The sequence below is a fragment of the Pimephales promelas genome, chromosome 12 (assembly GCF_988280905.1).
Source record: "Pimephales promelas chromosome 12, fPimPro1.hap1.1, whole genome shotgun sequence".
NCBI lineage: Eukaryota > Metazoa > Chordata > Actinopteri > Cypriniformes > Leuciscidae > Pimephales > Pimephales promelas.
Window position 1 is genome coordinate 18,826,080 of NC_142780.1, and position 23,522 is coordinate 18,849,601.

At 38.7% G+C, this 23,522-nt stretch overlaps 1 protein-coding gene across 1 annotated transcript in view; it reads right to left on the reverse strand.

Annotated features, from left to right (window-relative positions):
* The window catches only part of erfl3 (Ets2 repressor factor like 3), a 48,789-nt gene extending 44,384 nt beyond the window's left edge, over nt 1-4,405 (reverse strand). The window contains exon 1 of the mRNA XM_039679520.2: nt 3,830-4,405. Within this exon, the coding sequence (XP_039535454.2) occupies nt 3,830-3,851 (22 nt within the window). The 5' untranslated portion in view covers nt 3,852-4,405. The remainder of the gene's footprint in view (nt 1-3,829) is intronic.
* Nucleotides 4,406-23,522: the final 19,117 nt, after the last annotated feature.

The following is a 23,522-nucleotide window of genomic DNA, read 5'->3' on the forward strand; positions in this document are numbered from 1 at the left end:
TAAATAAAGTAATGATTACTGTATTTATAGCATATCTCTAGTTACAGTCCCTGCATTGTAAAATGTAAGTTATACTTGCGAGGAGTGAACATTTAGACATAGAGAAAAAGTATCAAACGTATCTTGTGCAGAAAAAATAGCTTTTCTTTAACACGTGACGTTTGTGAAATCCAACAATATTTAATAAAAAAAAAATATCGGCCGATATATCGGAATATCGGATTTTAAAACCCAAAAATATTTGTATCGGTATCGGCCTTCAAAGTCCTTTATCGGTCGGGCTCTAGTTTAAACTTTATAGTCTCTGTTTAACAGTCATATCTAACATGTTATTAGATAAAACTGTTAAACAAAGAAAGTAAACGGTATGCGAAAAAATATAGCATTTGCTTTTATATTATTAGTAACAGGCAAACAATACAAAAGGCTATAATAATTTCTCATTTACCGTCAATATTTAGCGTATTCAGCATTATTTTGATGATTTATTTTTTAAATGTATTTCATATTTATTTCTAATTTATTAAATATTAATTAAAATAAATATAAATTATGTATATGCTTTATATTGGGCACCCTGCTCTCTAAAATATCGGCATCGGCCATCAAAAAAAACAATATCGGTCGGCCAATACAGTTTTAATAGCCTGATTTTATTTATACAACAATTCGAATTAGAATATGATTGGGCAAGCAGAGTTCTTTATGAATTATTGACGGAGTATTTGAATTATTCACTCAACCGATTCATTCAGCACTGACTGACCCAGGAACAAAACAAAGAACTGTGTTTGTTAGGAAATTATTGAATCATTCAGTTAACTGATCTGACACTGATGGGTAAAACTCTTTATGAGAAAGAAGGCAATATTACAAATTAAAGCTGCAATCTTAACCACTGACTCTTCAAGTTCACAATCTCATGAGACAGCGCACAAATTACAGAGTTAGTTTATTCAGGATAATGCCGTACTAAATACACACTGAGGCCTGATGGGTAGACCATAGTTGAACCACAGACACTTTCAGATGTTCCAGAGGAAATGAGATCAGCCAGGGTCAGCTAATGCCTGTTTGTGCAGACACACACCACCCGGAAAAGAAAAAAAAAGTCTGAAGAGGTGTGCATCATTCTCTGAATTTATGCAAAGTGGCAGTCAGAGAGTGAGGAAGTGATAAGAGCAGTGTCTCATATCTAATGTGATTCATGTGGCGAGAGCTTTTTTGATGCTTCCGATAGTGTCAGTGTTAAGGACACACATGACTTTTATCAGGATGCACACCATACTGACGCTGCCATCACCTCCTGTTCTCATAACAAACCACGGCTTTCAGAGAAAATGCTCTCTCACCGAAATGCAATATGAATTTATACCACTGTGGGTGTTTGCAGGTAAGAACACAGACTGAAAAGATAATAAAATCTGATAGAGAATGAAGCACTTGGAAACCACATCCTATACTCAGCACTGTATCTTCGTCTCACTCACTAGCTCGTTCGCTCTCTTGCATACTCAGCAGCTGAGTTCACCTCGTAACTATCGAGGTCAGAATGTGGCCTGCACAGCCGTAGACTGATAAAACCACAAGGTACTTGTAGTAGTTATTGCCACCTGACTAAAAGCAACATTGCATCCAGTCTCTGCATTTAATTCCTGACATTCAAATTCATAAAGTCAACATACAAATCCGCATTTTCTGTGGATTTAAGATGTGTGACACGATTTAGCCTTCATAAACCTTCATCAAACCTTACCATTAAACCTTCATAAATGTTTTACTTCACACACCTTGCTTAGTTAAAAATGCACTCCATATAGGGCACTCCACTCCAAGTTTGGACGATGCTGTCGAAACGAATCACAGCTGAAAGTGAAATGTGGTTTTCATGAGTCGACATTGGTATAAGAGCCAGAGTGTATATAGAAATTATGAGGTAATATGTTTCTTTCAGGCTTTTTCCCAAAAAAATTATGTTGAAATGAATTTGAAGGAATGATACTTGCAGGTTTGTGGGACACATTCTGGGCTAATCAGCACTATTTACACGGCTATTCAAAATGACTAGCACTATAGTGAGTTTAAATGCACACACAAGCAACAAAGTGAGCAGTCTTAGGACTATAAGCATTATTATTTATTAATATTATTAAAGAAATTGCTTTAGCTATAGGCTAAACCTGGCTTTCCGTTTCAAACACACAAACTGAAAATGCAAGTTTGACACTAGACTAAAGGGATTTTGAGATATAATAATTTATATTTTGCTATGATTTGTATTATCACCGTCATTCACTAAATTACAAGATTATACACAAAAGTAATTGCGATTTACAGCACTGCATAATACAAAAATGTGGGGTCGAGGAAAAAAACACAAGCTTAACTTATAAGGGAGGGCAGGGTTTATAAAAGTGAAAGTGACCGTGACGTGCTGCTCAGACTTCACACAGAGCACGATGAACTTCATAAAGCCCAGTCTACAGCGCGAGACAAAACTACAACGCATCTCGCGCGCACTTTTGTTTATGACGTCGCGCGCTCAAGTGTTGATGGACTGTAATAGTTAAAAGTCCGTTAAACTTAGAGCAACGTGGGTGGCGGGGTATAACCTCTGAGAAAATCGTGATGTGAGAGAATTTATTGTGATTGAGAGAAAGAGGGAGAGAGAGAGGGGGAGAGTGTGTGTGTGTGAGTGTCTCAACATGGATTCCCAAACATGCCACAATAGGCCTCCTGAACACGGCTACTAAAACTTCCTGTAGTTGGCGGGACAAGAACAACTTCTTAAGTACATACTGGACAAGTGGATACATGTTAAAAAATGAAAACTTACGGCAAGTATGCTAACAGTGATTAAAGTGAATTCAAACTACTGGAAAGCATTCATCATTAAAAATGTAGGTGATCCAACACCTAAAGGGAAACTGGTGCGTAGCTCTGTATTATTAGGCTTCGCTGCAATTTGCAAGCTTTAAGGCCTGCCAAGAAGTAGAGAAGACTGTAAAGTGGTTTAGTTATAAACCAAGTAGTGAAAACTTTTATTAAATACACTGGTGGAAAAGCGGGGCTTCCATTTTGAATGTGCCATGCCAAGTAACTGGTTCAAAGCTCGCGCTTGAGCTGCACACAGCTGGCACGCGCAGAGTGCAAGGAGAAACATTTTTGGGGGACAAAACTCTTTTAACATTTTGTGGGGTGTTCACAACATCGATTTCGAAATATTTCAACGAACGACAAAAGTATAAGCTGCTGTTTTAGGTAGTAGTAACCATTCAACAGGTCTAGAGCGTTTTGCGCTGACAGGACTGAAAGAAACAGTAGGCTAATGAAGCGTTCATTAGGTTTGAATGTGACTATTTAAAGTAAAACCGCAAACTTGAGGAGTTGTTAACATTAGAACTAAATAGAATGGACACGTTGAGCTCGACTAACGTTAATTGTCTGGAGTAGGCTAATTAGACTATATTTAGGTTATTTAAATGAATGGACAATTAACCGCATTATTTATTAATCAAAACTGCCTTTCAAGTTCACTTGTTACAAATATATATATGTAAAGAAATGTAAAGAAAAGATAGAAATCAGTTGGTATGTCATAGTAATAAATAAGCCCTGGAAAAACAGTCAACTATTCTAAAAAAAAAAAAGAATAAAAAAAAATGTAACGTTAACTTGTAGTAAGTCAGTTGTCAGCTTACTAATGTATCAGTTTTGACACTGAATGACAAGGCTGATGTAAAATCCTTACTTTTGATGCACTGGCTCAACAAACTCACAAGTCAAAGAAGTTGTGGCAGCACTTGATAATGAATTCCTGGTAACTTACCCGAGTCCCCCGGGGTTTTCATGGTGAAAGTTATGTGCCCCTAACACACAGCAAGCTGGGTGAAGTTGTCAGTTCAGCAGAGGCGAGACTCGGCCTCTCCCGCTCCCCCGTCTCCAAAAGGCCAAACTTTTGTCCAATGTTCAGCACTCTTGTTGCTCCCGTCCTACTATATCTGTCCTCTTTACACGATTCCCCCAAACCCCCAGAAGGACAGCGCTGAGTTTGGAAAACGGCTCAGTACTTCCACTGGCGCGACGGGACGGGGTGCAACTGAGTTCCGAAACAGCGCTTTACTGTCTGTCCCGGGAGCGATCGATACAATCCTACCACAGCAGAAAAGCAGCACTCAGTGTCTCTCTGTTACATATGCGCGCTCTTGTGCCCAGTTGAGGATTTTCGCAACATTTTATCCTTGTGTTAGTTTGTCATCTGCTCTCCCGAGGCTCGCCATTCGCAGTATATCAGTCAGTTTCCCATTCTCTCTTTCACACCGACTTTTTTTCCTTCCTCCACTGAAACTACTCGCTGTCTCCTCCTCCCCCCCATCTCTCTCTCTCTCTCTCTCTCTCTCTCTCTCTCTCTCTCTCTCTCTCTCTCTCTCTCTCTCTCACTCTCTCTCGGGTGTCGTGTTTCGCTCGCTGCTGCCGCACGGGGCCGCCCACACGGTCGGGGGAAGGAGGGGAATGGGGCGGGAGGGGTGCCCGGGCATTGGCTGAGTCACGCCCCCTCACCACGAGAGGGGCTGGCGTCACTGCAGCACGAGGCGTCGTTATGGAGACCGCCATAGCCACTGTCCGTGATGACATCACATCCGCGTCCTACGAGCTGCAGATAACTTGAGATTTAGCGTCATCGTCCCAGTGAACGTCAGCAACAAGTGTTTTTCGAGTTAATTAGCCCTCTTACTCTTTCATTTAATGATAATTGTCTACCCCCATCGAGAGGTAATAGTGCAATAATGATTTCCGGAATTTATCCCCCAAGATTAAAGGCTGAACTTTAAGGGCCACTCAAACATTTTCTATCAAAACAAAATGTCAAAAACTATGTATCATAATACAGATGTATGTGGAAACGTTTTATACGTGTAAGGGTCAATGATACAAACACATATAATTTACATAAATTATATAGATGTTGTAATAATTATATTATTATGTATATTTACATTACATAATTTCATGCTAAATGACTATGATGATCTCGACACGGTCATAAGGGAGCCTTTTCTCAGGAGTCTCCACAATTTGAGTTTTTTAATCGTTTTTTAAAACAAAATTGCTTCACACACACGCGCACAAAATGTTAGTTTTTTTTAATATATATAATTCAGAGATTGATAATATGTATTTATAGAAGTGTATTCAAGTCTTTTTCTGTAATAAAATATATATTTCAACATATGTATATAGAGAGAGTTTAATAGATAGAAGAACAAGCCATAAACATTTTCAGAATAAATTCATGAAACTGTACATTTCATCCATGGCTCCCAGGAATGGCATCTATAGGCTACTGGGAAGATGAGAAGTATTAAAGGGTTAGTTCACCCAAAAATTAAAATTGTCATCATTTACTCACCCTCAAGTTGTTCCAAACCCATAAAACTTACATTCATCTTCGGAACACAAATTTATATTTAATGAAATCTGAGAGCTTTCGGTCCCCCCATTGACAGCTACGCAACTATCACTTCAAAAAGTTCATAAAGATATCATAAAACTAATCCATATATATGAACTGAGTGGTTTAGTCTAAATTTTTGAAGAGACATTTTCATATTGATTAGTTTTACAATCTCTTTATGAACTTCTATAAGCATCAAAGTGGTAGTTGCACAGCTGTCAATGGAGGGACAGAAAGTTCTCACATTTCATTAAATATATCTTAATTTGTGTTCCAAAAATGAACAAAAGTCTTGTGGGTTTGGAATGACTTGGGTGAATAATTAATGACAGAATTTTCATTTTTGAGTGAACTGTCCCTTTAAATACTCAATCAGAAACCCATAACATGACCTTCCTCATTTTCTTTTCAATGATTAGATGAATATTACCAGTAAAACAGAATAGCATGGCATATTGACCACAATCCCCTGAATTCTGCTGGCACGTGGATGAGCCTGAGAGAGAATGAGAATATTGCAGTGGCACTGCCAGTGTGAGTTGTGACATGTTTGTTTCCTGTATGATTTGAATGTGATCCATCTGCTCAAGTATATACATCCTGTTTTAAAGCTGAGCACCTGAACCATAAAAGGACCCCCTTCCCTCCCTCATGAAAAGTTTTTGAGTAAATGTGGTGTTTCTCATGAGCAGTGTAGCATGTCTCCTGTTCTAGATTAGTACATCCTACTGCTAGAAAACAAGGGACTGAGGAGGGTTGGCACAAAATATATTTAAAGTTGCCCCGCGTAATATTACCCATTCTTAAAACGTTTATTTCTTTCTTTCTTTATTGCAATTTTGAAAAAAAATATATATATAGATAGATCCCCATCATTAGACACTATTTTATTTTTTACAGAATTCATTAATAATGGCTAATTGTGTTTTGTGAATAATCTTTAATAATGTTGCTCATGAATCTGCATTTTTTCCACTAGGCGTCACTATAAATCCAAGATGACTGTCATATCAGCCAGGCTAACATAAAATATTTGTGAGAGTAACACACTGCTGCATGTTTTTCTTTTTTTTTTTTTTACAATTCATCAAATTAGTGATGGAAAGTGGAAAGGTGACATGATGGTGTGGTGGCATGGTGTTTTATGAGCCTTAACCTGATCATTTGCCCTTTCCCTTGAGAGGAAACCGCTGTTAATGTGCTGTGAGCTGTTACGTGTGTTAGCGGTTCTCATGATTGTGCTTCTTGTTGTTATTTGTGCTAGTCAGGCTGTAGAGTGTCAGCAGGCATTTCTGGTCACAGGAAACAGACGTACCTCAGATAAGCATCTCTGCTCCATAATGTTTCTGCTGCTGCTGCAGTCCGTGTGAAGGTGTGTGTGTGTGTGTGTTTTGGAAATATCCAGCGCTGTCACATCTGTCCGAGACACCCCTTGTTTTCTTTCCCCTAGGAAAGAAAACAAGAGCAGTACTGGGATGGGCAATTTCCTTTGGCCATACACAGAGACAATAAATACAGTCTATTGCATTTACACACAATTTCTCCATTTTTTTCTCCATTTTTTCACAATTTCTCCAATCTTCTACTTCTCTCTTCACCTGTCTATCTCTGTTTCCAAGTTTTCTGAAATGTCTTTAAAAGTATTTGCAAGTTGAAGGGTGTTTAAAAAAAGATGGAGGGTTGCTCATATCATAGGGACGTTAAACACAAAAACAAACAAAATCGTATCTCTCTCCCAAAGCACAATACATCCTATTCATCCTTACTGTTTCCTTCAGTTATTATCCATCCACACCATTATTTAGCACCATCAACCTTCTCTTCCTCCAATCTTTGTGTCAAATCTGTTACAGTAAAGGTTATCAGTTTCTCAGAAAGGTTCCTTACTCTTCTCGTTCTCATATATGTCATGTGTTTTTGTTGACACACAACATGCTTTCACCTCCGCAGTTGTGTTTATGTTCAGGTATTACTAACAGCACTTTCACCAAGTCTACCAGCTTCCACAAACATGGAAAAAGCTGGAGTGACTGGAGAAACATTTAGCACTAAAAATTTGGATTCACCAATAACTATTGTGCTACTGTATGGAAGCCAACCCGATTTCACGACCAAATTGTACGAATTCGGCGAATGATTAAAAAGTGGCTAATTCGTAACAATTCATCCGACCTCACTGGGTACTCGATTTTGCTAAATCGTACATATTTTACGAATTGGCCAATTCGTATGAATTCGTATGAATGACCTACCCCTCACCCCGCCCCTAAACCTACCCATCACGAGGGATTAGACAAATCGTACGAATTCGTAAAAGTGAATTAGTATGAATTAGACACTTTTTAATCATTAGTCGAATTCGTACGAATTGGTCGTGAGATAGCATAGTGGAAGCCGCTTCCACCTCAGCGTAAACATTATTTTTAAAGAATGTATTAATCTCAATGTAATTACATTTACTAATACATTTTTTAAATTAAAAGTTCTATTTGTTAATGTTGAAAATCAAGCTTTTAATGTTGTTTATATGTCTATGTGGTGTTTTTAATATGCTTTAAGACAAACCATGTGCAAATGCATTAAAGTCAACACCATTGCTGAGTATTTTCAGTGAAACAAAGACTCTCAAAAACGCAGTTTGAAATCGCTGGTGTTTCTGACGTCACAAGATACCTTGTAACCAATCACGTCAATGTGTGATCACGAGTGTATCTTTGAGCTGGTGCGAGTGAGTGGAGACGGGACTAATTTTCATATTCATAAAACCGCATACTAAATGAGGCAAATAGTGCAGAGTTACATTCAAGTTATTTTAAGGCATGAAGACTTTTTTTCAAGGGAAAAAAAAACGTTTAAATTTGTCATTTTAAATTTGTCAGTTTTAACGGATACAATTATGGACCTGAGCTAACATGAACTTACAATGAACAATTGAATTTTTTATGAACTAACATTAACAAAGATTAATAAATACTGTAAATCAATTGCTCATTGTTAGTTAATGAATGAACTTATGATAACTAATGAGACCTTCTTGTAAAGTAGAATGTCTGATTGTGATAAACTAGAGATAAAATAAGAAATAATGCAAGTTATGACAACATGTTCTGTGAATTGGCCTTGTCAGTGTTGTTTCATTGTTTAGTGTAATGCTGTGATTTTCTCTCATGTGCATTATGGGCAACTGAGTCACCCCCACCCCCAGCTCAATTTCCCTGTTGTTCATTATGAGATGATCAGCATTTAAATCGGAGTGACAGACAGATGCTGGAGTGATACAGTGCTTTCCAACACCCTTGCACCATTCAGCTGCTCTTCCTCCCTCTATTTTGCTGCTAATGAAGGTACATTCTCACAATACTAAGTCATGTCCCGAGTGACACTGCTTGTTCTCAGAAATTAGAGCTCTGGGTACAGAGGTGTTTAAAAATATTCATAGCATTGCTCACTCATAAGGTAAAAGAGAGAGTACTGTAAGAGGGCCTCATTGTTACTCTTTATCTTTGGGCCTCCTGGTGGAGTGAAGCACACAAATGTGATATATCTGTTAGACTGAGCAAGAGAGAAGTGATTCCTCAAAAACAGGGGATGGAAGGAGAGGCCAACGCTTCAAAAATAAGATTGATGGAATTCAATTCACGAAATAGAGAACTTTGCAAAACAAATAATGTTTAATTCTGAAAAATGTAATTGCTGCATATAGGATTTATTTTTTTTTAAAACTAACTGTTTTGTTTTGTTTTTCTCTGGGAAGAACAAATGTCAAATTCTATTTAAGTATATTGGACATTTAAATCACATAAAATAAACAACACATTTCATGTGTCTGCTGCATATCAAATCTTGACCTAACTAATCAAAAATAATACAATTAATATTTTTTTTTCCAGAACTCCAGAACAATTGACAACATGTGACAAAATGTATGAATGGTAAGTTGATACATTTATTTAGCTTCTGTGTAGTTATCTTCTAGTCATTGATTAGCATATTCTGTCTTGCTAATCCATAAATTGGGGGTGGGGTTTATGTAAATTTTAGGGTTTGTGAGGTTTGCTTTGAACTTTGAGTGTAACTTTGCAGATGTTGTTTATGCTCAAAACTCGTTCACCATGCAATGTGTGTAATATTTTGCTGTAAAATGCTGCTCAGTGAGTGCAAATGTTGAGACATCCAATATTTACTTGAAATTTTTGCATAAAAAAACAATTGCATTTTCTTTTGCATTTTCTTTAAATTTCATAGTAGTACTTTCCCATAATGGCGAATGTAGAAAATGTGGGATTAAAAAAATGCTGCCATTTCAGAGTGTAGGCTATATATGCTGAACCAAAAAAATGACCATAATATGATATAAGAATTGTATAGAAACAGAAAGAAGTCATCCAGACAACTAAACTGTTGCCATGGCCAGAATATTTTATTTATTTTGTCTTGAATGTTATTAGACAAGAAGGCATTTCTGCTGGAGACTTATGTGTACTACTGATGATCACAGAGGAAGAATTACAATTTGAAAATTTGCAAGTAAAACTAAACTGTTTAAGATGTTTTAGCCTATCTGCTTGTGTTTCTCTATCTGTGTGTCCTTGCGAGATTGAAAGGCTGAGAGAGCATGTCAATGGGCTCTTTGTCATCAAAGAACATGTTTATTTTCAAGTTTGGCGCTCCAACTGTCAGGAATCTCATCATCTCCCTTTAGTGCCCCTCCCCTCTCTTCTCTGTATTATTCCCTCAGTCTTTAGGGTCATGTTCCATAGTTTAAAGCGCTTTTTGTCTGCTCACCACTATAACAGAACTGACAATCCCTCTCTCCCACTCACCCTCTCTCTCTATCTCCCTCTCTTTCTCTCAGCTGGTTTTCGCACACGAGTAATAGGATTAACACACACTGCTCTGCCAAGGACAGAGACTGGAGGGGGAGACAGGAGGACAGGTTAAAGAGGGGGATGAAGAGAGAAAGAGAGAGAGGAGCGGGAAATGAGAGGGAAATGAAAGAGTAAAGCTGAAGAACAGAATGCGATGTCAGTGCACAGTCTGCACACCCAAGCCGAAGCCCCTCAGATTAACAGGCCTGTGATATTTGAGCAGTGAAAGAGAGGTATGTCTTGCACTATGTCAGTTGCTATATTAAGCACACAGTGTGATCAAACTCTTCCTATTGGCACAGTTCACTGTTTCCACTATCACTTGTCTCTCTAAAGCTTCCATACCTTCATTCCCGCGTAATGGATCTGTATCCGGTACAGCTGTCATTTCAGAGGCGGGGAGCTAATCTGAGGTCCGATTTAGCAGCATGACAGGCCTAAACCGGGGTCACGACGGGGCTGCTACTCACTGCTGCCGATAGTATGCCAGCTGCTGAACTTCATGTAACTCAAGCTCTTAAATCACTACACGACGTACCACAGATAACAGAAATGGACTTCTGTTTTACACATGCATAAGTCACAGTCACATATTCATACCAAATATCAGAAGATCTTGCTGTAAGCTGTTTTTTTAGGATATTTAAGCATGTGTCTATACACAGTGTTTTGCACCATTCAGAATTGAACTTGAATTGAGGCGCAAAACAGGTTATGGAATTGAAAGTGAATATAAGTAAGTAGAATTTATACATGAATTGAAATTTAAAGACTTTCATGTCATTTTTAACTAGAAAGAACTCTGCATTTTCCAGAATGCATTAACTGTTTTGTTGCAAGTTGCAAATATGAAATTTGGATGGCGCACCCTTTTAAATGGTTGTTTTTGAAAAGGGCACATCCCTTTTCACCTAACCAAACTTCATACACCTATAGATCTCTTCGTGTCAAACAAGCACTCATAGTCATACGCCAGCTCGACAGGAAGGCAACTAATTCATGGTGAGTAGTAAAGGGAAGCAGGAAGTGTGTTATAACTTTTGCATACGTCAGCTGTGTGTTCGTTGTAAGAGGCCGATCACATGGATGTGACTATTGTGAGTCAAAGTCACAGTGCCACCAAATGGAAGAAGGAGGTGTGTCACTTTTAACCAAACACTTTTTCCTAAAGCCACCGTCTTGGGCCCATCATCACTGTTTGCAGCTATGTTTCTGTTTTGGTTTATTTTTCATTCTGTTCCCTATTCTGCTTTTCCTGATTTCTGTTTGCTAGTCAGTTTCCTTAGTGACTGATTATGTTCACCTATGATTCATTTAGTTCCCTCGTTAGCTGCTAACTTTTTTAAGTTAAAAATAATCCAAAATAATTATTTAAAAAGAAAACATATTCTGCCAGTGGTCAAAACGATCTGCTTGTCATAGCTAGATTCAAAACGGTTAGCTTGTTGGCTAATAATGATTTTAATTCCAGAGTGGGTTTCCGCGGGAAATTCGAGCACGTGTCACATACATTCGGAGTTTCGACTAGTTGCGCGTGAGGAGATGTAGAGATGTATAGGCTTTTCTTGCAGCACTTTACATAATAAAACTTATGGCATCCAGAAAGATCCAAACAACAATCATCAGTGTCAACTGGACATTCAGCAGTTATAAAAGACTTCGTAGCTACTTCGGATTTAAGGTGGCCAGAGAAAGAGAGAAACCGTCTCATGCGAACACAAGGATCCTCATCGTCTGGGATTTTGAAAAGCGCGTGAACTCGTGTTTTCAAAAAACGGGGTTCAAAAAACGATAGAAGAGACGTTTTTTTTTCTGCTGAACAAGTAAGACATTTCAATAGTTCAATCGTGTAACAGTATGTTTTCTTGATTCACACAGCTAGTTTCCTTTGTTGTGTCTTTCTCGTTTTGCTATTATGGAGAATATTAATTCCGAACTACACAGGTAACCATAAAACACATTAAATTTAACATTAGTAACGCAATTTCTGATGTTGTTAACATGAACAATTTGAGAACAAAGTAATTTGCATGGTTGCTGTAAATCGCGTTGATTAAATCTAACGAAGCTTATCATGTTTAAAAAAGTGAATCTGTGATTATGTATGACATCCACACAGCGCGATGATTGACAGCAGCACTCTCTCAAAACACTGTGTTCATCCGCGCTGTTTCATGCCGATTTACAACCGACGTAAAGATGATAATTCCGCGAATAACTGCAGATTTCGAACAGAGATGGTGACAAAGAGGAAAAGTTGTGTATAAATGTTAAAGAAAAGATTATGTTATTGAATTTCCTGCATCCTGAGATAATTGCAGCACCAATACGTGACACAACCTTTTTGGTTTTTTGGTCATTGAAGTGTGATTAAAATAGCAATATCTGTGTATTGAATTCTCAAAAACAACTCAAAAACCTGCATATTGGAAGAAAACGACATAAAGGTGAGTAAACGATTATTTATTTTATGTTCATTTTTGATTGATCCTTTCCTCAAATAGTTTCCTGAGGTGCTAGAACTGTTGCTAAAACTTTACTAAAACATGTTCTGATTATTTAAAAATACATTCAGCGTTTAGTTTACAAAATACGGCTATTAATTTATTTACTTTAAGATGTATGTGGAGCTGAAGAGTTTAAACATTTCTACTGTCTATGACAGATGTACATTATTCTCTCTGTGTGTGGGCAAATCACAAAGATAGGAAATCTGTGTAGGTACCAAATTCATACTGTGGGCACTAGATGTTCCTAATGACTCACCGGGTCCATGTGTAATGTGGGACACCCCCATATTTTCTCAGATTTGTGTATTTTTGCGTTTCATGCACTTACGATCTGTATTAACTGACAAGAGGTCGTGGTGTGTTCAAGATGGCAGTAACAAAACTCCCCAGTTCAAACTCAGGAAGGGATGATCTATGGAGTTTACCAGTGTATTTAGTGCATTGTCTAATTTTCACTTCACCAAATACTTTACTAGCATCTACAGAGGTGGCAGCCGATAAGCATAAGAATTGTCTCTAACATTTAGTGAAACACTGCGGGTCATGCCATTTCAACATTTTGAATTACAGTGAGGGGGCAATCCGCACCCTATATAATTAAAACACTTTTTATAGAAAACTATTATGATGAGTAAATTTTTCCTCTCATGAGAGTGTACACCATTCAAATAAATCTTCACGTACATAATTTTATTTTTTAATGTGTAAAACTGTTCAGATTAACATAAAACAATGTGAACAGAATTCAGATAATGGGATCAATCAAAAGTCATGCAGAGCAATTACCATTGAGATTTGTCCAGGTATTGTGGACATCAATACCTTGTAATGCAATTAAGCAGCCGATGCTTTTTGTTTCTGCTAAATCTGCTTCATAAAACCCTGTCATAAACCATTTGGGAGGTTTTGAATGCTCTGAATGCTAAATCATGAGCACACATTCCTCACAAAGGTCACAGGTGTGACTAATAGAGCTGATCACTTACCATTTGTGTGTTCAGACTGAATGACAATGGCTGCTTAAGAGTAGTGTCATTTGTTGAATAGTGTTTAACACCTTGTTTGCTCTGTTCAGGTGCGGCGGCGGCTCAGGGCAGGGTGTGAAAACAGGTAGAGGAAGGGAATTTCATTGTTTGTGTGAGAATGTCCTCCAAAGACATTTTCTGGCATCAGATGAGTTCCACAATGACATCTGCATTTGTTTAGGTTTGAATCAGTGGCGCAAAAAGTGGGTATGCGCTATATGCGGCGCATAGGGGCGCAGCACAATGGGGGGCGCCAAAGCGATGGTAAAAAAAAAAAAATTATATATAGGCTATATTGTATTTCTATATGTAGCTGCCGTTGTCCGTTTCTAAATCATTTCTGCATTCCTTCAATGTTATATAAAATTTTAGAGGACTAACAGCCAGGCTAGAGTAGGCGCCCTCATGGAGAAGGGGGGCGGGTAATATCGCGAGCGGGCGGGGGCGCCGTGAGCGCTGAGCGAGCAGGTATGAGTAGTTAGTTGTCGTCGAAAAAGATGGATAAAACAAAATGCTGTGGGGCTAAAAATAGAAAAAGAAAGAGAGAAAAGGAGATGGCATGTCAATTGATGCAACAGCAGCTAAATAACTGCATGCATTGCTGAAAGCCAACAGGTAGGATTTAAAATGTGACATCCAGGCATAGGCTATCTATATCTCGGTGGCCATCAGGACTACCGGGAGATTCCCGCTGGGCCGACGTGCTTTTCCTTTTTTAATTTATTTGTCTTAACGGCCCACAAAACTCATACATCGGCGGCCCATTTGTTTGTTTGTTGTTTGTTTTGTTTTTTGCTTAATTGGCGGCGCTGTGCTGGTGTAATGCATTGGTCAAAAAAGTCAGCTTTAGTTTTTTTTTCTGACACACTGGCCCATGAAATATGTCATTATGCGCAAGTATCTTTCAAGTATAGAAATTAGTGCAAAACTAATTATGAAAGTTTCCTTTATTTTTCTGTGCATTTGTTTTACAATAGCCTTAATGGCAATTACTATCATGGGATTCATATTATAACTATTATTATGTAGTAGTGTAATGTAGACAGACACTAACTAAAAGAGGTTCAAATTTTTCTCTGTTTAATTTGCACCCTGAAAATGGGTTGGAGCTTTTAATTTTGAACTCTCAAAGTGCACCAGACTGCTGAATTTAACATTACAGAACACAAAATTTTCTTACGGGGGAGCATGCCCCCGAACCCCCCTAGAGAAACAGAGGTCCACCTACAGTTTTACCTAAAATCCTGTGAGAAACACTGCTATTGCTGTTACAATGGAGCTTAGTTTTCTTAGGGGGGGGTTCATCAAGGTGGAGTAGCTATAGTTTAATTGTGTTAATAAACGACAATTTTGCACTTATTTTTTTCTGTTAGCTCTCATTTCTTCCTACTCAGTTATTACATAGCACACTTACATTACATTTATTTAACTTTTTTTTTTTTTTTTGGGGGGGGGGGGGGGGCGCTAAAATTGTTGCTGCATACCCCTTTGAAACTGGGTAGTTGCGCCCCTGGTTTGAATCACTGTTGGAGGATTCCTAACAAAGATACAGTGTTATGGTTGATAATCTAACATAAACAAAAGAGCATATGCTCCAGCCCCATGTTTGTGGAATTTACTGTGCTCCTGTTATACACCTGAAATGCCACCATCATCTGTTCCATCTTGGACCACTGTTACACACTCATGCAAACACACACCTGTGGCACTGAAGCGACAGATTGGCCACCTGTGTGTGTGTGAGTGAGTGGCCGGGTACAGACCGAGGCAGATTGTGAGTGGGAGCAGAGATGACTGACGCGTCCTGTGACCAATCTGTACACATCTCATGGCTTCTGCAGACTGATTAGCTGTTAGCATTCTCAATGGAAATCCGCAACTTTAAATATGCCAAAAATGTTTAAAGCCTATCACTTGAACAGTAAGGCTGGGCTTTACAGGACTAGGCCTTAGTTCAACTATAGGCATTAGTTTTAATAAATGTGCCTTAGAAAAAAGCAACTTTACTGCAACTTTTTCAGCAGCCTTTTTTTTTTTTTTTTTTGATTTGTCATGTACTATGTTAGCCTGGTTCAACCAGACTCTAGTTCATTTCATTTCCACATAGAGTCTGGAACCACTCCATTGAAAAACGTTTCCTTCCTTGTAGGCGGGTTCACTATTAAAGTTCAAATCTGATGGATCTGCCCAAAGTCACTCACGATCTGCCATAGCCAATCGCTAACGGGGTGTCGTGAGTGACGTATGTCACGCGCCAAAATGGCTTGAAACAACAAGTCCGAATGATCAGAGATTTCAGTCAACGAGCGCCGAAGGTTTTGTTAATCTAGGAACAATTATTAATTCGAAATGTATATTTGACACGAAGGACAGTGATATATTCATTCAATGGTGGAAGCTGTGTCTAATCATTACAAATACGCCGCTGTGGTCGTTTCTGATCTGCCGCAAATGCTGTAGCAGTTACAGTGAATGATCAGTCTGTCTCTATCTGCAGATGTGTAATAAACAACAATTTTTCATATTACGTCTTATTGTTTCTTAATTACCTTAATTATGGTCTTCAAAGTATGTGTTTGTACATTTTTATGTGGCATTTATTTTTTTTAGTAAAACAAATCAACCATTGCCATCTAAAACTGAAAATCAAATATCTTCAAAGTATGGTTTTTCACATTTGACCAAAATGTAATTTCGATTCTTTAAAACATTCTAACTAACCCACTGATGTCACATGGACTACTTATATAATGTCTGTATTTCCTTTTTGAACACGGACAGTATTGTACATATTTTCAATGGAGGGAAAACTCTCAGACTAAATCTAAAATATCGTAAACTGTGTCCCGAAGATGACGGGGGTCTTAAAGGCTTGGAACGAAATAAGGGATAGTTGTCATTAAAGGGATAGTTGACTTTGAAATTAATTTTTGATATGTTTTAGCTTACCTCAAGGGCATCCAAGATGTAGGTGTCTTTGTTTCCACAGCATTTTAAATTTTTACATTTTTTGGGTCAAACCGTTGTTGTCTGTCAGTCCGAATGCAATTTTTAGGGGGTCCACCTCAAAGAGCATGCACAGAGAAGTCAAAATTAAACATGATTTAATGACTCGTGATTCGTGAATGTAAGTACACTGATGGCCTAAGACACGAAATGAGTGGTCTGTGTGAGAAAACGAACAGTATTTATATAGTTTTTACCTCTTTTGTTAACAGCCGTCGAATTTATCTGAATCAGATGTCCAACTGAACCGTCTCCATCTCCGTCACGTTACGCCGGAAGTGATCTCTCGCGCGTCTGTCACGCATTGTTTACACAGAGATTTCGGAAGTTTTACCTTTCACTAAACATATTTAGATATATCGAAATCGTCTTCCATTGCGATTTCCCGTATATCTAAATATGTTTATTCTCTCATTATTATGAGAAAGTTTCTCATTAAGGCTTACAGAATTTGTATATTTTTTCCTCAACTGTGGTGGAAACGGGCTTCCATAATTCTCTGGGTATGCGGGAGGGACATTTCATTCTGCTGTTGCTGAGCTTTAGCTTTGTTAATGAAGTTAAGCTTTGGTTGAAGTTAACTTAATGTTCTTATTTTTCAGTAGCAGATGTGAGAACATGAAAATCTCAAGGTGAGATTTTTAATCGTCTACAGAGGAGAGGAGTAGAACATGAGTAAAGGACAAGCTGTCTGGCAAAGACCAGATGTCCCATGAGTCAGACGAGCAAATGAGAGCTGTGAAAAATGGAAAAAGAGGGAGAAATAGAGAAACTGACAGATCTAGAAAGAGTGAAAGAAGGAAGGGGAAGAGAAGGTGACTAAGGCCCTGTCCCAATACTCACTTGAGCCCTAAGGCCTTCCTCGAAGTGGACACTTGTTGAAAGTGCACTTAGCGGAGAAAGAGCGCAAGGGCCCGAAGCTGTGAAGAGCAGAATTGGGACAGTTTTGCACACCTCAAAAAGCTACTTTTTTTTTTTTTAACTCTTAGCCAGCAACCTTTCTGTTAATGCTATTAATATTAAAACAGTTTTTGGCTAAGATAAAATGTGATTGAGGTTTACCTGAGTTTATACTGCCTTACCATATTCACAGAGATTCGAAATGCAATGTTAATTGTTATTATGGAAATTGATATATGAAATTCCCATACATGAAAAAAAAAAAAGAAAAAAAAAACATGACGTGTTAAAATAGTCTAACATATAGGCTGTATAAAATAAAACGACACAACCTTGTCTCTTTTTATTTTATTGACCAAGAATAGCCATTATTAAAGTATAAGCTTAAAAAGTATAAGTAGTATAAGTATAAGAAGCTATATAAGTCAACAAATAAGGCAAGTTAAAAGATTCAGTCAAACATACGTTTCAACGTTACAGTTAAATAGCCTAAATATATAGTTATGAAACTTCACTTTTCCCCTCAGCCAAAACGATTTTCCAGGGAACAAATCATAGAATAATGAGACCAAAGATCGCCCGTCTGATGTACACAAGCCGATTTATAGCTCATGTTTAACACTAGACACAGAGCCCGCGGGAAACGCAAGAATGACTAGCCGGGGCAAGGCTGTTGCAGGCGGGGTACATGAGTGCTGAGCACACGCCGCCCTGTGACTACCTGGAACTCCGAACGTCAGATCAATTTTTTAAAATAGGCGCTATTTTTATAAATAAACCACAGATTTGAGCTTTAAACAACTATATTCTCGACTGAAAAACTCTTAAAACTACATTTCGTGACCCAATAACACAAATATTTTTGAAAAATTCTTCACCACACCGGCATCCTTTATCTTCGGAGTTTCCGCTCCCGAACAGCACCATAGCAACCGTTCTCCCCTACAAGGATTCTGGGTAATATCCTATAGCAAAGTGAGGTCTGATGCGCACTTACGAAAAGGGTGCATTAAGTGCCCTTTTGATCACCCCTGGAGAACACTATTAGAGGATTGGGACACCCTACGGTCTTGCACCCCTTAGCGAGAACGCGCATTGAGGGGCACAAGGGCGCAAGTGCGGATATTGGGACAGGGCCTAAGAAGTTGAGGCACCATGTGGAGGCAGAAGCTCCTACGGATGATTCATTCATGTGAATGAGAAGAGTATGTGGCTGCTGCTGCCACCCAGGGGCCAAAGGGGGAACGACAACACCAGCCTACAAATCGTTTTTAGCCTACACATCGATTAAATGAACTCACAAGAAGAAGACAACATTTTCATGCAGTTTTTTTCTCTCTACCGTTTTTATTCAGATGAGTGAAACACTTCCAGTTACAAAAATGACTTTAAATGAACAACACTGTACAATGAACAAGCGATTTATTTGTCAACTATTTTTTGGTTTCAGAGATAATTACACTGAAAGGCTAACCTGTCACCATAAGGAGGAAAAGAGACACGGAGGACAGAAGAGAAGAAAAAGGAATTGCTCAACTCAAAGGAGAAAAAAAACTAAGGTTGGAAAGGGTAAAAACATGGAAACGTAGCCTACATCATACAAACAAAACAGACGTAGCCTACTACACGTTCACGCACATATCCACACTGCCAAAATAACTGCATATCTGCTCTGTTTTAGAGTGTAAAATACGTTCACGCGCACATGAGCACGTATGACGTACCCACATGCTCTCCTTTAGTGAGCAGAGAACATAAAATCAGAGAGAAGATTCAGGGGACAGATCAACATCACTAACCCCCACAAAAAATAAAAATAAAAAAGTATCACAAACATACTAAGTCATCATGAAGATTTGTCCCTAAATAATGAATAATTAAAAATATACATTTCATCATGATCTTCATCGTATGTTACTTTGGATAGTTGAGGATTTACCTTCAGAAACTGGGTTGCTAGGTGACCAGGGAAAGAGACAAAAGAAAACAGCTGAGGGTGTGTTAGTGTAGCTCTTTGGTTTAACTAGATGTGTATAAGTTATTTGCTATTTAAGAAAAAAAAAACTATTTAAACACCTTTGGACTGAAGCTGGTATTTTTTAAATTCTTTTTTTAATGTATGTATATATTGACAGAGATAAATCAGAGAGTGAAGTGAAAAGGAAAAGACTTGCAGTTCTCTTGGTCAGGCCTTTTCAAATAATGCTATGATTAGGTTTTTTTTCTTTTTCACCCTTATGCGATTGTTACTGATTAATAAAGTGAAAACCAATGCGAATTAAACTCAAGGACTGTGTACAGACTTTAGGGAGCGTGTGTGTTGTGTTCGGACCTCGAATGGCCTGTTGCTTTGGTATCATTCTCTATAGATTCACGCCACTGAGAGACTTTTTACACTTTGAACACGGTCCCGCCCACTCTCAGTCATCTTATATACATAAACATGCACATTAAGTGTGTGTACAATTATATTAAAAAGGTGTGTGTATGTATCCTGCCCTGTTTGGTGACTGGAAAAGTGGTCCCAAGGGACGAGGGAGTGAACATGGCAGAGCATCAATCTTTTAATTAAGTTCTTTGAGTGCTTTCATCTTCATCCCTGTAGTTGGTTGCATAAACTGACTAGTTTTACAAGTTAAGCCCGGTTTATACTTCTGCGTTGAGTTTACGCATGAGGTACGGTGTAGCCTGCGCATAGTCGTTTACCCTACACCGCACACTAACAAGCACCTCCCCCAAAATGTAACTATACATCGCCACAATGCAGACCACAATATCTGTGATTGGTCGGCTTGGTAGCATCGCATTTCCTCCTAAACATTTCCAGCGTGTTCTTCTGCGACGCCATTTTTAAGTTCAGTGAACAATACGGCGAACATGGACATGGACTAAGTGAGCAAGCGATTAATTGAAGAGGTGCAGAAATACAGGTATCTGTAAGTATCTTCAGCCAAATACAAAGATTGCTAGATGGCAGCGAATTCGTGGAGAGAGATTTCCTCTGAAGTTGTTTTGGAGGTAGCTGAATGCATGAAGCGAGGGAAGAACTCCATCTTTTTATGTTCGCGTAAGTAAAAAACTCGCCACAAGGAGTGGGGACCCAGGCAGGAAAAAAGTCCTGGTGTTTTTATTTCTTTGTCTTGGCTGGCACCCCATGTGAAACACAGAAATATAAATGCTCATGCGGCGTCAGCATACACTCGACACAGACGCATAAATTGGTCTTTAGTAATCAAATTTTTCACTTTAAGACTGTTTTTAAAACGTTTTTAAATCAGTTACATAATGTTGATACCGAACAGTAAGACTGATTACCCTTAACTTACTGCTAGTTGGTCATACTAATTCTTAAGACACAGTCTTAACATAATGGCTATGCTTATACAACTGACCCCTGCTAATCTTTCATCGAAACATTCCCTCGCCAATCCGAACACGCGTCCTACAGACGGATGGACCACGCTTCTCCGTTTTAAAACATTCATCTATTTGGTTTGTTGTTTAGAGAGTGAGGTATATATGAGGAAATATCTCTCTTCCACACCCCCATAGCCAGGAGACAGAACAACAGACACGCTATAAAATAAATACAAAAAGCAGGATTAGAAGTAGGACAAAGAGGAGGAGGAGGAGGAGTGAGGCAGAGACGAAGACGGAGGACGGATACATTTCCGCTGCTATCATACAATACATACATTTTGCTGTATTTTCTCTCCAGGAACCCCAAATGCCCCCATCTTTTCTCTCCTAAAGTTTTTGGTTTTGTAGCTGTTTAAAGCTTTCAGGTCAAGGCTCACGGCAGCACTGCGCTCAACGCCATCACACACACACATGCACACAGACATGGTAGCCATCACAACAGTAACCATAGCAACACGATCGGTAACATCAGCAGTGGTGAGACAGGTACTGTACGTTCATACACAATGCAGGTTCCCACAGAACCGTATCCCTTCTGAGCCATGGCAGTGCGTGCTTTTACTCTGGAAGGTTACTTCAGCATTGAATGAAAGCTACCGAAACATTTGAGCAGAAGAACCACAGTGCTGCTTTTTCCCCTGATAGGTTTCCCTCCACAGGCTCTGTCCAGTAAGGAACAGCTAAGAGGTCGAGAAGACAAGTGTCCACCCCCAGGCTGTCGATTAGTGGCCGGTCCGTTCGGACCGACGGTTGCATTTGTCGATGGATTTGGTTTGAAAGGTCGCCTTGGCAAAGGAAGTTTACATTTGAATACAATCTGGTGCCTCAAACACACCCACTACAAAACAGCATTTGGAATATATTAAATAAATAAAAATAATATTAATAATAAAAAAGGTCTGTTAAGAAAATTCACAAACGAGCAAGAGGAGAATAAATAACAAAATCAATTTCTTTAAAACGGGGGAGGAAGAAAACAGAAAAACCCAAAAGAGAGAGAGAGTGTGAATTTTTGGTCTAAGTAAATATCAACATTTTTTTATCTTTTCACAATGTTTTCTTCCATACATAAGCAATTAGTAAGCATTATAACATAGATCATTTACTACAAAATCTAGAGAAGCACTAACTGACCCATTCGGACTATACAATAACGTAGAGAACGGAGTTCATGTATCTATCCCTCATTGAACCTGCAGCGCTCACCGACTACAGATTTCGGCACGAAATAAATACAACGGTAAGGTGGATGAGAGCATGTGAATAGTTGGGTATGGGATATTTGGTTCTCTTTAAAGCTTGTTTATACTTGACTTTGGTTCTTTGGATGTACTTGAGCATGTTTATCCTGGTTTCTTGTCTGTTGAACTGATTTCACAGTATTGTTTCAACCACCTGATTAGAGTCTCTAACACAACTAGATAGGAACAAGTAAGGGATTTCCGCAAATACGTGAATTCCTTTTTCCCAAATGAAAGCACACAAATCTACATACACAGCTGAGAAGAGCCCCACAAAACAGACAGACGGAACGAAAGAAACAACCCTCCCAACCCCCAAATGAACCCGAAACATCTTCATCTTCAGATGAGTCCAGTGAGGTCATCAAAGATCCCGCCACCCAGGACCAGAAAGACTTTGAATGACAGAAGGTGGAGCCAGATCCCTTGCTACCCGGTTCTGGGTGACCTCGGTCCAGAGATGCATGAAGGGATGCTGTTTTTTTTTTTCTGTACAGTGACTCGTTTTGCGCCTCGATTCGTTTTTGGCTTGGTTTATTTTTGTTTTTCCTTTCTGGGAAGTTTGGCTGGCTGTGAAGTTTCACAAGTTTTTGCTTTGTAGAAGAAGCAGAGAGGAAAGGAGCCCTTTCACATGCGACAGATCCCACGACATGCTGTCTTACCAGAGCGGCCTTGTCAAAGTTTGGGTCCCCGATCTCTTTCTGCATCATGTGAACGGTGAACGGATCATGTATGAATGAATCGCTTTGGTATTGAAAAGGGACAAAGTGAGTGAGGGAAGCATGCAAGCACTTAATTATTAAGAGAGAAATGAGAGTATTTACACTTAGAGCAGTGAAAGCTATAGAGAGAGGAGCTTGGTCTCACTTTTATAACACTTTACGACATTCATGTCATTGGACAAACAAGTGTATCAAGCAATGTGGTGCTATTAGGATGAACATCAAAGACCAAACACCCAATTCTCTCTATACGCTCGTTAAGACGTAATCATGATGATAATAAAACTTTGATGTACTGAATAAAGACAAATGGAAAATCTGCTACTTCTGAGAACAAAAATAGACTAGAACGAGGAAGAACCAGAGAAACACAAG